The sequence below is a fragment of the Protomyctophum parallelum genome (genome assembly GCF_964188405.1).
Source record: "Protomyctophum parallelum genome assembly, chromosome: 7".
Classification (NCBI taxonomy): Eukaryota; Metazoa; Chordata; class Actinopteri; order Myctophiformes; family Myctophidae; genus Protomyctophum; species Protomyctophum parallelum.
Window position 1 is genome coordinate 27511874 of NC_139705.1, and position 16141 is coordinate 27528014.

Genomic DNA, 16141 nt, shown 5'->3' on the forward strand with positions numbered 1-16141 from the left:
ACAGTGGTTATCAACCTTTTCAGACTGCGACCGGCAAAAAAAATCATATTTGAACTGGTTACCCCCCCAAAATAATCATATTTGAAATGGGGACCCCACCCCAAAATAATCATATTTGAACTGGGGACCCCACCCCAAAATAATCATATTTGAACTGGGGACCCCCCTCAAGATAATCATATTTGAACTGGGGACCCCCCAAAATAATCATATTTGAATTGGGTACCCCACCCTGACAAGCACTTGGGATTGTAAGAGTTGAGGCAATACATTTACTTTGACTCGGTTCCACGGATAAATATCGTGAAAACAACCGATTCACAAGCTCACAACGCCTCTCAACGCAATAACAGGTTTAGAACCACAGCGTTGCGGTACCGTGTTATGGTAGTTCACGTATAGGAACACATCTGAACACCAATCAGTCAACCTGGGATGAAACCACATCCCCTTAACGAGATGAACGTAAAACCAGTGTAAACCCACCACCACCACCACAACAACAAACAACAACAAAACGTTCACGTCAATGCTCGTCGAACCACCCCCTACAGGTACCGACGGAAATAAAGCTCAGACACCAAAGACCCCGCCTGACCGAACCCCAAAACTACTCCTGATTTATACCGCATCTTACGACGCACCGAACATTAGCTGTGTTCGACGCACGGCACCGCCGTAGGATGTTACATAAATGATGCTGCGTTCACACCGGCAGATGCAAAAGATTCAAAGATACAAAGCTACACAGCATATTTGTAGCTTCGTACTGTGTCTTTGTGGCGGAAGTTGAAAATAGCTCAACCTTTGTTGTAGCTTTGTAGCTCTTGTATAGCTTTTGCAGCAGCTACAAACGCCGGGTGTATCGTTGTATCTTCACGTCGCTGGCTTCCATTGAAAATGAATGGTATCTTCGTATCTGACCGTATGAACGCAACATTAGGCAGTAGTTACGTCGACCGTGTCAAGTTTAAATAAACCGTATATATTCCTAAAGTCCCTTTGCCCTTTTAACAACCAAACTGGAGGGAGCAGCGACGGTCCAAACAACCACAAACACAACAGCTCACACAATGAGACAGACAGGTAAAAAAAAAAGGAATTGGCATTTTGGAACTATATGACTTGCAGCGTTGCAGATGGCAAAAGAATAAAAATAAAATAAAAATCTGAACGAAAAACTTTCCTCCTATACGACAATGCTGTCGATTTAAACACGCCCCAAAAACCAAACCCGGGACGACATAATAAAACGCAATCTCAGCAACTCCCTGAGCCACACACACACACCTCTCTTCAAAACATTGAGTAAACTTTTTCCCCCATAGCGGACGACACTTCTATGAACATATTGCACACACTTCGGCGTCGACGTCAATGAACGAACGATTCCAAAAAACCAAAGGGAAAACAATGTGAGAGGACGATTTCTCTTAAAACAGTGCATGCTACACCATGATGCAAACCATGGGAGGGACACAGACAGACAGACAGCAGAGGAGGAGAAAGGCCTAGAAGTATAGCGATAAAGAGCAGTGGTTCTCAAAAAGGTGGGGTCCCAGGGACCCCCCACGAGTTCTAAACGAGGACGTGTGTTCTAAAAATGGACCCTTTTACGGGTCCGCAACACTGGGAGTGCACAAATGTAACCGAAAAGCACCCGTTAAGGGTCATTCGCACACTCTCAGAGACAGTTACTGGGGGGATGGGGGGGGTCCATGGAATTGAAAAGGTTTGAGAACCACTGCCAAAGAGGAACACATGGAAGGGAATCAATCGTTAAAGAGTTCCTGTCAGGGACCAGCGCACTCCCTCTCTCTCTCTGCTAAAAGGTTGCACGGCGTCTCGCTCAGCAGTGGGAACGGGTCGCCCCTCTGGGTGGTCTTCAGGTTTGGAGCAGGGAAGCAGGCGGGGGCCGGGGGGTTGTCCCCGGGGGGGGGGGGTCCCCGGCAGGCAGGAGGGTGCAGGTTAGTTGAAGCCGGTGTCGGTGTGGTAGGACTGGTGGCCGTCCCCTGTTAGCTGGGTGGTCTCTGTCGCGGAAGGTTGCAGCACGACGGGCTCGCCGCCGGCCTCTGTTGGGAGAAAAGAATGACGCAGGGGTCATGAATACATCTGATTACATGGACAAAATGTGTCCGTGGCAAAGATTTTCTTTTACACACCATTATAATGTTCTTATTTTTGATCATAAGACCCTTGACATTGCTGAATGTCATGTTTCCAGGTTTTTGACAGAATATGTGTGCACTAAATTACCACGACACTATATATGCATATTAGGAGTCCAACTAGTACTAGTGGTTCAAGGATCAAGGCCTTAACTCTGAAAGTGTACAAATGCAACCACATGGACCAGTAAGGGTCCATCTGGTTCCATTTGTACGCTCTCTGAGTTACAGACCTGTTATGGTCATTCAGGGCTCTTTATGTGTTTCTGGTACTAATTTGTATGTCTATGGAAAAATAATAATAATGTAGACAAAAATGTCTACCACAAGCCAGCCTAGCGATGGACTTCAAACTTCAAATGGTCAGATGGGTGCGCAGCGCATGTATTTTCAGAGCATGTTTAAGTTATTTCCATGATGGATCAATGGGCTGTGTTCTGGCTTGGATCAAAGTGTTAAAGAATAAATGCCATGACATTTGTGACATAAATCACAATGTTATATTGTCGTTAAAATCATAGTTGTATGTACTCTATGAACATCTGGATTCTCTAGAATAAAGATTTAATTTAGTTAAATAAATTAAATTAGTCATGCTTATGAAAGTATGGGGATCCATAATAACATAAGGTTAAGTAAATTGATTTAGTGTTGCCACTTTTTGGCCAACTCATTCCTCACGATATCCCACCAGTGCAGATCTAAACTGACCAGTGCTTGGTCCTCACCTCTCTTGTAGTGGTCAACTTCTGATTAATTGAATATGAAGGACCGCAATGGAAACAGGCCAATAGGCTTTCTTGGGTTTTAAAACGTCTTCACAGACAAAAGGAAAGTACAGTTCAATACAAATTGAACTGTACCTTCCTGTGCTTTTTTTCCCCTTCTGAAAACCGTTAATAAAGTATTCAATCAATCAATCAAACTAATTCTAGTTAAACTGACCAGTTGCATCTGGGCCTCCAGGTCTTTAGGTGCACCCGCAGGTCGCATTTACTATAGAATCGTGTTGGTTGGTTGGTTGGTCACCCCAGGCAAGCCCCCATATATTGAGCCCAGGTCATCGTGACATCACGTGACATCAGCCCACATATATGGTGCCCAGGTCATCGTGACATCACGTGATATCATCAGGAATGGATATCCCTGATGTCATAGTAAATGCAATCCTAATCCTGCTGTCGCAGTTAAGCCCATACATGGAGATCCCTGATGTCATCAATATTGGCCAGAAACTCTACATCTGACCTCAAACCCTTACATCTCCATATATGGATATATGTCAGAGCCTGTTCCGCCCCTGAGCCACCAGGGCGGCAGTGGCTCAGTGGCTGGATGCCAACCGCAAAAAAAAAAACGCAACCGCAAGGTTGCCAGTTTGAACCTGGGTTCCCCCAGAGTTAGTGTCGAAGTGTCCTTGAGCAAGACACTGAACCCCTAATTGCTCCTGATGTGCTGGTTTGTGCATTGCATGGTTTCCGCCACCATCGGTGTATGAATGTGTGTGTGAATGGGTGAATGTAATGCACAATCTATGTATGCTATATAAATGCACCATTTACCATTTACATTCCATATGTTCATCCTTCCTTTTTGATGTCTCCCTTCTGACTGGTACCTGTCCATTCAAACTCTAGACGGGCCTGCCCCAAAGTTATTAATGCAGGCACGCCCGGCAGCCGGTCAAAACTAGAGTTCTCAACAGGCCCGAAAATTAAGGCCCGGCCCTACCTGGGCCCTCATCAAACCCTGTACACTCAAGAGAATGTCCCCGCTACCACCCTTATATCTCCGTATACTGTATGGAGCTGACCTGTTCTGACATTCCATATGTTGATCTGACCTCATCAAACCCTGTACACTCAAGACATATGTGATCCTTATGTGGACAGTACCCCCATTCCCCCCCCCCCCCCCCATGCCAACGCGCCAGTGCTCGCCCAGCAGTCTGCCGTCAACGAGGCGGATGCGTGCACGGCCTACTGGTTTAAGGGATGTTGTATTTATACAACGCAGTTTCGGGAGAAGAGACCCCCTTCCGCTTGACCTTAACCACTCCTCCCTCATTATCAACAACTCCTCCCTCCTTATCAAACTCACCTGCCTTTCATTATCACCCGGCCAAACCCTGGTGCAATCACCACAGTATAAATACACCAAGTTGTTTGTTCTGCTCCACGACAGACCAAACATGGGTTGTGAGTACTGCACTTGCAGATCGGCTATTTACACTATTCTTCAAAATCGCCATCCTCCTCCACCCCAACCTCCTCCTTCCGCCTCGATTCTCTAGGAATCCAGGGGGGGTAGTGACGGAGCAGAGACGACCAACCGCTCATTCCGAGTAGAGCAAAGATGACCGTCAGCTCCAGAGACTACGCCCCCACCCTGAGTCTCGCCCTACCTTGGGTTCCTCACTCCACTCCGCATTCACCTCATTCTGTTTCAATAAACTGTTAATCTTGAGCGAAGGTGTGGTCTCTTACTAGTGAACTATAATAATAACCTTAACTATAATAATAACCTTAAAGTCCTCACCTCTCTCATCAGACTGCATCTGGGCCTCCAGGTCCTCGGGGGACACGTAGAACGTCTGCTCGTGGCCCTCGGGGGGCCGAGGTTTACACTTCCCACAGCAGCAGTTACAGCAGCAGCACAGGCAGCAGCAGAAGTAGCAGCCGGTCGCCAGGCCGCAGAACACAAACAGAGCCTGAGTGTGCAAAACAGGAGAGGTGCGTTAAGATGACAGAGAAACCCCACAATAGAAAGAGGTTGAACAGTGTAAATATGGTGATAAATATCGCAGAGACGATGCAATGTCTATATCGTGAATTTGTGATACAGTGAATGCACATTCTATGATTTGCTGTAGAACAACGGTTAATTCACCAAAAATAAGTATTGTGGTCTGAATGATCTGTTACTCCTTTTTCTTTTACTTTACCTTGTAGTTGGTTGTACTGTTAAGTAACTTGAAAATGATCCATAAAAAATGCATGAAAGATGTTGTGTGTAGTTTTTTAATATCTGTATGTTTCCATATATCACCCACCCCTAGACTAATCACACAGACTGTATTAATAGCAAAAAGCATATTTTTGTTAGGTTAGTCTAAACCTATATGTTCTTGCTGTTGCTCATTCAGCCCAACAGTTGAGGAAATCGCAGATTGAGGCTTTAACCTTTTTGCTTTCATGAAATTTACATCATTGGAGGTCTTACTTTCAGAGCTGAGAAGTAAAAGAATTATAATATCCCTTATAAAAGTATCTTTGAAGTATATTAGTAAGTTAACTCTTCTCCATGAACTGTGGTCTATGAAGTTTGCCTCAAAGGAAGTAAACCTTTGGACTTTGCTACTGCTCATCCTTGTGTATTATGTTACTATGTAATCTATTTTACTTCTTTTGTTTTTGCTCAGTTATGCCTATAGCACTGTTCTAAGACTGTTTCTTCAGCTCTTTATATGACCTAATCAATCAACGAACAGACCCTCATGTGACATGCAACATGTCTGTTTCCTGGTTGTACTTGTAGCTGTGGGCAGGTTAAAAGAAAAAACTATGAATCCCTGTTGTTCAAGGAGCCAGGCTGGGTTTACTCATACTTTCCAAGTCTGAATTCTTGTCTTGCCTCATCTGTGTATATTATATTTGAGCATCTATAACTACAGATTCTGCATCCACAACTTAACGTCTGCTATACAATTACAATACCAGTGGTTCTCATAACTCGCTGGACCTCACTACAATAATAGGTTATGCAATATTGCATAACGTTGCTGTCAGGAGGAAACCTCCTAATGCAATTTTTTTGAGGTTTTTGATTAATTTATTTTGCATAAACACTCTTTTTGAACACTCTTTACATCTGTGTGTTGTTTCGAAAATAATTGAACCAATGGAAAGTAGTAAAAAAACGTCTTGGACAAAACCTCAGTTTAAGTGCCAGAGACGTTAAGACGAGTTGAATCCAATTATGCACTGATTGCCATGGACGATAAGACGAGTTTTTTTTCTTTATTTTTTAATCCATATTTTGAAAATTCCTCTAATCTGGTGTATAGGTGATGACATGCACATTACATGCATACTATAATTATTATTATTATTATTATTTTATAATGGGCTAATTGCCAAATTGGCAACGAAAGTCACAACTGGTGACCACCAGGGGACGTTGAAAGAGTTTAAACTCCATTGGACCCTCAAACTGTCTGCTAAACCAGCTAACTCCACCACCTCTCACCTCTACCTCTAATTAACAATATATAAAGTCACAACACCAACTTTGATGAGGCAGTATTGCTTTGTTTTCAAAATATAATATTTTTCATTTCCTGAAATATTTTGGAGTTAGGTGGTTTCTTCCCCACAGTAGAGATATACATTTTTATAAAAACAAATACATACAGTATAATTATACTGTATATTAAAATTTATAATGAAGGTTTTTTAAATATACAGTAGGAACCATTAAGGAGTCTCACCTTGGCCCACCAGCTGGACAGCACAAAGTATGTGTTGACGTTCTCCTCTCCGAACTGCTCGGCCACATACAGACCCAGCGAGCCGTACTTGTCGTAGATGTTTCGCTTGGTGGGGTCGTTGAGGATGGCGTGGGCATTGTTGATCTCCTTGAACTTGTCCACAGCCTCCGGGTTGTCGGGGTTCTTGTCGGGGTGGAACTTCAACGCTAGTTTCCTGCAGGGACACGAGAAGAGACAGGGTTCTAGTCAGGGTGGAACTTCAACGCTAGTATCCTGAGGGACACCAAGGTTAATTAAATAAGGTTAGGAAGCGAAGACCGTATGGTGGACTACATGTTGCTCCCTGGAAGGAAAGAAACATGCGCAATTGAGTCCACCGTGCGGTCTTCGCTTCCTAACCTTATTTAATTAACCTTGGGGACACGAGAAGAGACAGGGTTCTAGTCGTGGTGGAACTTCAACACTAGTTTCCTGAAGGACACGAGAAGAGACGGCGTGGAGGTCCTTACAAGACCACTCTGTTGTCATTCTGTACACAACTATGACTCCATATGCTCATGGAATAAAAGCTAATTATTACACAGCTTTGGTTGAATGCTTGATTCTGATTGGTCAATCACTGAATTCAGCGGTGTGTTATTTCTGGACTCAAAAACAGACTGCCGGTCTAAATAATCAAAGGCTCATGCAGAGCACCTGCTCATATCAATCTGCGCTGCGCCGCTGCTTGATGTTGTGCTGTATTTGTTTACATGACAGCCATGTCACTCGGCTAACCCAAGCTGTGTGGAACAAACTCCCCATTGCAGTCAGATATGCAGCAGACTCACTCCCAATTTTACACCGTAATCTGAAGTCTCAACTCTTCAGACTCCACCTTAGGCCTTTAGTGCTCTGGACTTGAGCGTCTGCTAAATGTCTATACATTGTAAATTGTCAAGAACCAACAAATGGATGCTACTATACTGTATTAGGCCTATGGTTGAATAGGACATCAAGGCATTTAATAGCAACTTTTTGTCACGCCGCCCCTTCTCTTATGGGCGGAAAATAATATACTGTACACTTTTTTGAAAAAATTATACCTCATATACACCTAAATACACCTGATGATCATGTTTAACCCATTCTGGGCGGGAACCCCTATTTGTATCTTACCCCCTCAGGCCGGGAACCCATATTTGGGTTCTGTACAGTATGTACAGTATTCAAAAATGTATTTTTTTTTATTCTGCTATATCAATATTTGATATTTTTCAGAAACCTTAGGTCAGGATTTAGAGGCGTTTTTAGAATCGGCCTTAGGCCTGAATGGTGAAATGGACAGCGTTCTCTTTCAGTAGGCTATAGGCTACAGAGGTGTACAGCCCCTGTAATTCTATTTCAGGCTATAGGCTAGCCCCTGTAATTCTCCTATTTCACTTTTGATTAGATGCAACCATGCTGCAGCAATTTCTCTGATCATCGTCTCTCGACAAAATAAACGTGACAGTGTTTGTGACCGACTTAAAGGATGCCCTGTGGTTTATTCACGTGCTGCTCCAGCATCATGCTGTGTCTCGTTGACCCAACAGAACACGGTCCAGTCCAGTCCAGTCTGCTGTCTGTGACCTCACGTTAAGAGCTTCTGCAGCAATCAGTGCCTCTCAACACCTGTGTCTGATGCCGTTTTATCTCTATCTTAAAGACAAGAGGGTATAATTAGAGCGCTGTCTCCACACAGCCCTTTGATTTGATGAAACGTAGATTTGAAAACGTGTATTTGAACACCGGAGTTCGCCAGTCACGGTGCGGGGTGGGCGGTGTCTCAATTTTTGGGACGCCTGCAAAAGGGGAGGCATACTTCAGATGGGGATGTGTTTTGTCCAACGCACTCAGTCCGACAGGCATTAGTTCGACACCCGGCCTACCCCAAAGCCTAACCTAACCTCATAGGGAAGCCAAGCATGCGTCTTAACCAGCCACGCAGGTGTCTGACTTATGGGATGTCAGACAAATGCACATTGGACTAACATCTGCCCCGATCAGATGTCCTTTTGCGCGGGACAGTCACACCGTGGGACCGATCACCCTAACAACTCAGTGGTTCCCAAAGTTTTCAGCTCGAGACCCAAAAGAGATATTTAGTCTCTCCGAGACCCAAACTAATGAAAGTAGCAGATCTACAAACACAGGTCACTCGTGGATCTACCAGAAAAAAGGGGGTATTTACTTGTGAGTGACCCGTAGAAATATGTCCGCGACCCACTAATGGGTGCCGACTGTCTTTACCTATAAGACTTCTTGATGTCATCAGGAGTGGCCAACTTCTCTAGAGTCATGTCTTTACCTATAAGACTTCTTCATGACATCAGGAGTGGCCACCTTCTATAGAGTCATGTGATTACCTGTAAGACTTCTTGATGTCATCAGCAGTAGCCACCTTCTCCACTCCCAGAACGAGGTACAGAGATTCTCCAGCGGTGGACAGAGAGCGCTGCCTCTGTTGTTCAGCCGTCATGATGATGCCTCACCTCACCTCCCAGATCTGTACGCGCACGCACGCACACACACACACACACACACACACACACACACACACACACACACACACACACACACACATGAATACTAGCGCAAATACCAATTTACATCATGACTTCCAATCAATATCATGACTGATTGATTGAATACTTTATTAACATTACAAGTAGTACAGTCAAACTTCAAAGGTTATGATAAAAGGATAACACAAAAATCCCCAGGACAGGGGCTTAGTGTTTCCATTACTAGGCAGCACCAGCCTACTCTGGAGATATTATTTGCCAGGGACGCCCATAAGAGGAGGGTTGGCGTGACAAAAAGTTGCTATTAAATGCCTTGATGTATATTGAAGGCAATTGAATAGGCAATGCCTATTCAAGAATGTTGCTAGGCAGTAGGCGATATTTCTCAAGTTATTTCTACACATTTAACACATCAGGAAAAGAGACAGTTAGACTTACAACAGGAAGCGTTAGATTTGGAACCATTGGAAACCTTTCAAACAAGCTTGAACATAACTCTGTTATAAAAATATCACTTATTTTTTTGTTTTGTTGTGATAGTCCTCCCTACTATAGAGTGTGCTAACCATATAAGGAGTTCCTCCCTGTCCCCAGTTAACCCCTGGGGTCAAAAAACCTTAGGATTCGTTTTTTGCTAGGTGGCCCAGCCTTCATCCAATCAGGATAGAGAGGGGCCTTGCGCCAATCATGATCGAGCGGAGGGCGGGCCTTGGTGTGTGTGCTGTTGGCCTGTCGCGTGTCCCCCCACTGTAGTGCATGCATGTGCACATCTTGTCTGGAACGATGCAAGTTGGGAACGATGCAAATAGGGCATGCATTTCATGCCCCAGCCTGTTATACAACCCGTTGTAACCTTATGTCTGTCTGTCCCTGATGTTATCAGTGTATGGCCAATGCGTGAATCTCGTTTGCGTCCGAGCATAGGCATGGTAACGCCCCGCCTGCCTCTGATTGGCCTACCGATCAGTGCCCATCTTGACCTCGAGATGCGAGGTTTAGTTACTCCGTGGTGGGAAAATAACACACATAAATTACACAATCAACACTTTATTTAGAACACACCCAAATGAAATCATATTATGGCGTACATGTTCAATCAATTATTCCATCAAAGCAAACAGCATAAACAGTTTGACTCTTCTACAAAAATAAAACGTACAAGTTGAAGTTATACAGACAGTTATCTTTTTTTTTTTTTTTAAGATATTTTTTTGCGGCTTACGCCTTTTATTGATTTTTGAAGGGACAGACAGTAGGCTGACAGGAAACGGGAGAGAGATGGGGGGATGACATGCAGTAAAGGCCGTGTCGGGTCCGGGAGTCGAACCCGCGGCACACTGCGACTGGATCACCAGTCCGGTGCCCAGACCGTTACGCTACGGCCTGGGCTACAGACAGTTATCTTGTATCACATACCGATACCGTATACTTGTATTTTCCACCAACCTCGCATCAGACTACTAGATAGATAGATCTTTATTTGTCATTGCTTGCATGAAACAACGAAATTCAGTTTAGAGCTTCACCACTGGCATCAAATAAATATCCATACTGTACAGTAACCCAAGTGCAATAGTGCTGGTGCAATGTAATAGTGCAAAGTTCAGTGCAAGACCAAGTCCATTTTCAGTACCCTTTTAATACTATAGAGGGGGCTCGGCGATGGGGGGGCGGGTGGCAGGTTGTTCATTCAGCAGCCTGACAGCCTGTGGGTAAAGGCTGTTGGACAGTCTGTTGGTTCTAGACCGGATATATCCAGCATCCACCTCGGAGGACAGTCAAGACGGGCAGTGTCGGTAGGCCAATCAGAGGGAGGCGGGGCGTTACCATGTCTATGCTGGGACGCAAACGAGATTCACACATGGCCAATATATGGACATATCAGGGGGGATCTGTGGTTAGTCCTTGTGCAGTGATAAAACGTCTGTGGAGAATGTGTAGAGAATGTCTGAAGAGTGCAAACTGACTGTGGAAAGTAGACTAAGTCATCAAGGGGGTCCCAGCTAAATGTGTTAATACAGTTAAGTATCACAATTTTAACCACAATTTCTTTAATTAATTTTAACCACATTATCCATGTATATGTTGGCAGCTATTCAGAAATAGCAGATACACAAGCACCTTGTACTGCTTATTTTTGAAACAAGGAAATTATCTTCAAAGTATTGGACATTTTTGTCTCCACCAGGCCGAAGGCATGTGGGGAGAGTATGTTTTGCACTCCGTCCGTCCGTGTGTCCGTCCGTGTGTCCGTGTGTCCGTGAACAGCTAATCTCGGCCACCGTTAACCCGGTCGATGCCATATTTTGCACACACACTCCCTGGATGCCAACCATGAACCTCTGCCCCAAACTTTCCAGAACGGCCTGTTATAGCGCCACCAGGAGGCCGCTTTGTGCAAAACAAGTTTTTCAATGCCATATTTTGCACACACACTCCCTGGATGCCAACCATGAACCTCTGCCCCAAACTTTCCAGAACGGCCTGTTATAGCGCCACCAGGAGGCCGCTTTGTGCAAAACAAGTTTTTGCACAGTACACCTACAGATTTTGTCCAAACATCACGCAAATTGGTACACAGTCTCTCTAGAGCCATTCAACGAAACGGGTCTTTCAGATTTATCAGACTCCATCCTGATTCGTTAAGATTGGCTTCCAAAGTTCACAGGAGTGCTCAGTTTCAAACAAAATGCTGCAAATCATGAACACATCGCGTGATTTCCGTGAAATTGTGCACCCACATTCCCACTAGGCCGAGGACGAAATGCCACATGAACAATTTCAACTCAGCCTCAAGGTGGCGCTATAACTGGCCGAAAAGTGTTTTTACCTCTAACTGCACGGATCTGTGGATAACCTGGTGGAGACCTGTGCCCGGAAGGGCACTTTTTCTAGTTTAATATTAAACTGTCTGTCTGTCTGTCTGTCTGTCTGTCTGCATAGGGTGTCGCTCAGAACAAGCATCTAGTGTGCTCAGCAACTTTCCATGGCTGAAAATGTATTAAAAAAGTTCAAATGAGATTGTTTTGGTGTGTGTGTGTGTGTGTGTGTGGGGGGGGGGGGGGGGAGAATCACTGGTATATATGTACAAACACACACAGTCTGCTAAATGTTTCTAAAGATCCAAACTGATCAATATAGATTCTGTTCTGTTCTGACACAGGACAGACTGGGTGTAAAATGCACCCCGTCCCATATGAATTGAAATGACAAAATGGTTCAATAGGAACAGCTGAAGTTACTACACAGACAGACAGACCACTCAGTGGTCAGTATTTGTGTGACTTGTGTGACTTGTGTGACTTTGGGTGTCTATTCCTTCCTTATGATTCCGCGGCGCCCCCTGTGACGTCATGTGGGTCAATACATTACATCATCATCAGACATCATCACCACACGTCATCAGCAAGAAGGACACCGCTCACCGGGTGTGATTTTATTAGAGCGGTTGCTATAGGCACCAATGCACCATTGTTCTCGGCCCGAGAATGTTTTGCCTGCAAAGTGAACCTGCTTTTTGTTCACTTTTGCACAACAGAAAAGTGAAGCTAATGTTGGTCATGCTTCACACTGTTAACTGTCATCGTTGTCATGCTTCTCATGACATCACAATATAAATTGCACTTCCCAGTGGATTCCTCGTGACTCGCGTCAGTGCAACCACACTTACTATTAGGCTTGTTTTTTGTCTTGACCACGATATAAAAATTTAGATATGATGTTATTTAGACTGCTATGGGTTTGTTGTTTGGTATCCCATCATTTCAATGCACATATTATTATTTTGATAGTAGCCAGGCCCATATATCATTTAGGGTAGACTGATGCTAGGTTCTTGGCTTGTAGCTGTGATCCGTTTACTGAGGCACGACACTATGAATTGCTCAATAGCCTTGGATCAAAGACTATCTTAGATGTGCAGTATTTTATCAAGTCTGACTCAATAAATCTATGGTAGTCTAGATCCAAGTCTACTTGGTTAAGAGTGTACACCCGCTCTGCTAAATGGCTAATGTAGACCTAATAACGTAAATTGTACATTTGAACATATTCATAACATGTTCTTTGGCTCAGATGTAGGTTATCGTTCACAACCTTTTTTCCCCACAATGCATTTGCACTGCTGATACACAAACAGTGTCCAGGCTATACATGATATATATTTAATGTATAGTAATGCAGTCTGACATCTTGTCAGGTTCATCTGTCATGATGGATTCACGCGCGCGCACGCACGCACGCACTAGCCAGACGCATGCTGCAAGACAGCAACATTTACTGAACTGACGCAGCAATGGAGAACATAATGACTAAATGCACTTCCAAGAAATAGACTAGGCTACTATAGCCTATAACTATGCTTTCAAAGAGGATGCCACGTACTGTTGCCTCCTCAAAACATTTCATCGATACAGCATGTATATGGGGCTATTCGTCTCTCTCTCTTGAATCCATTCCTGACGCCCGTTTTTAATTTAAAATAGAAACACATTCCGCAAAATTAAACGTATATGTGTAGGTATTAATATAGGCTATAGCAGCCCAGGATTTTAAGCATCACTATTAAACGCCTATGGATGGAGCGATGCCGATGATGCTCGGCTCATCATAATCTGTGTGCAGCATCATGCATCCACACACAAACGCACGCGCGCACAAACGCACGCACACACACAGTCACGCACGCACGGCCATAGCGCAGCAGCATCCATGTTGATTAGACTGGCTGCCTGCTACTATAGCTCAGATCTGTGGCCTTCTCTCTCTCTCGCTCTCTCCTCTCTCCTCTCTCTTCATGCAGTAACACACACAACCGTCGCTTTTCTACATTTCGTTTCAAGGGCACAAAAATGTCGACATTTAAAATAATAAAAACCGCCATCCAGACGCACGTACGCTAGAAAGCTCACCTCTCCGCCCGTATTGCGATGCTGTAGTTATAAAGGTCTATTATTCCAGCGGGTTATTATCATTTATGATAGAGTGATCCGATGTGCTCTCTCTCTATGGTTGCATCCTTACTGACTTGACTGTGTGACTGAGGCTCTCTCTCTCTCTCTCTCACCACGCACACAACCATGGACAGCAGCTGCAGAGCGAGTCAGTCAAGCAAGGCCCCGCCCCCCCAACGACCACCCACCCACCCACCCATCCTTTGTAGGCCCGGCCGGCTAGTGACGCGCGCATGATCAGTTGATCACGACCATGCACGCACGCGCACGCCACCAGATTTTTGGGGGAGGGTTGGGTGAACCGTCCGGGGGGAAGATGCAAATTAGCCACTCAGCTTTCTTTTTTTTAAGGTTAATTTCTAGGCTACTACTATGCAGTCATGACTGATGATTCATCTTTTATAGTTGTAGGCATTCCTCAGTTTGACATTTAATATTATAGGGAGTAGGGACACGGAACACCATAATTCTGTAGGCTATGTGGGTCCATTTGGTTCAATTTTGAATTGAATTGCATACTCAGGACTTCAATGGAAGCATTGGTTGATTGAAAATTGAAATATGTATTTAACAGTTTGCAGAATTACAGTGCATTTCAAGCACAACTCAATACAATACTGTTAACTGTGATTGGACGACCGCATATAAAAGCATGTTGTTTACAATAGGGCGAGGGCCCACCATTTTCATTTCATCAAAACATTTAGGGACGTACAAATATACATGCATGGTATGGTATTTGTATTAAAGTTTAAACTTATACTCTTCTGTGCCTTTTTTGCAAACTGTTAAGTATTCAATCAAATCAAGCTGGGGACCCCCTGGAAGGACCTGGGGGTCCCCAGACCCTGAGAACCAGTGGTGACAGCTATAGGGCTGTACAGAGAGTGACTGATTGATTCCAATCAATGTAACGATTCCCCTGCCCTGCCTGCACAAAGAACTGAAGACCGTAAATTATCTACGCCACTTTCTTTTTTTAAGCCATAAACTACGTTTATGAGTAAGATAGGACCTATTATATCAGCGTATGTGGATACTAGGCTACAAAGAAATGGACAAGACTATACCATGATTATGATTTCACTCTAATGTGTGAGATTTACAGAATTACCATCTAGCTTCCTATTAAAAATCACACGTATGTGAAGTGAACTGTATTCGTATCGGCCAAATGACGTCTTACACTAATTGTCATCCCTAAACAAACGTATAGAGCAGCTGCGGGAGTATACAGCAGCTGCATGTCTCTCAGTGCAGTGACATTCTGTGATTATTTTCCATAATCATATTACAACATTTATCATTTTCAGCCAAATACAACGAGACTTGGTGTTGGGGGGTGCGTCAGCTATAGGTCAAGAGGTAACAGGGGGTGCACGGCTAATAAAGTTTGGGGACCGCTGGCCTAGTATAAGCCCTGCTCAAACTGCTGATACACCCTGGTGTAGCACACCAGGGTGACATCACATTCAGGTTCATGCCACAATCATACTGTATGAACCGCTTGTGTGCCGCTTTTTCCAATTTGGTGGTAGTTTGAACCTAGTTCATTGATTGATTGAATGTTTTATCCACAGTATGTAGAATGGGTATACATTTCAAACGAAATGTCAATACAGAAACTGTTATACGAGGATGAAACCAGAAAACCACTAAGACTTGTTTACATCAGGGTCCTCCATTTTCAATTCATCAGAAAATGTAAAGAAAAAAAGCTGAGTACCCACTACTGCCTACAAAGGCATCCAGAGAAAGTGCTTTTTTCTACCCCCTCCTATATTCAGCTATTAGTGTAGATTTTCGTCTTACACAAACATTAAATTCCCATTGACAATTAATGGAGAATTTACGTCAAAATGTGTCTGAGCAAATCGACATGTTACATCATGATGATGGACGATGATAAGAGCGCCCCTCACTTCACATGGGTGTGATTTTTCTTACAATAAACACGGCCTACTATATAGGGGCCTTTAGAACAGA

At 44.0% G+C, this 16141-nt stretch overlaps 1 protein-coding gene across 2 annotated transcripts; it reads right to left on the reverse strand.

Annotated features, from left to right (window-relative positions):
- Positions 1-121: 121 nt before the first annotated feature.
- dnajc5aa (DnaJ (Hsp40) homolog, subfamily C, member 5aa) lies at positions 122-14234 on the reverse strand. 2 transcript variants are annotated; one of them, XM_083768378.1, is made up of 5 exons: positions 14100-14234; positions 9045-9184; positions 6658-6871; positions 4707-4878; positions 122-2072 (listed from the first exon to the last, which is right to left on the reverse strand). In XM_083768378.1, the coding sequence occupies exons 2-5, from the start codon at positions 9155-9157 to the stop codon at positions 1969-1971; spliced, it is 603 nt and encodes a 200-aa protein (XP_083624504.1). In that variant the 5' UTR covers positions 9158-9184; positions 14100-14234; the 3' UTR covers positions 122-1968. The 2 variants fall into 2 exon arrangements, with proteins under 2 accessions (XP_083624504.1, XP_083624505.1); XM_083768379.1 differs by having other exon boundaries at positions 14114-14210.
- Between the last annotated feature and the right edge of the window lie 1907 nt (positions 14235-16141).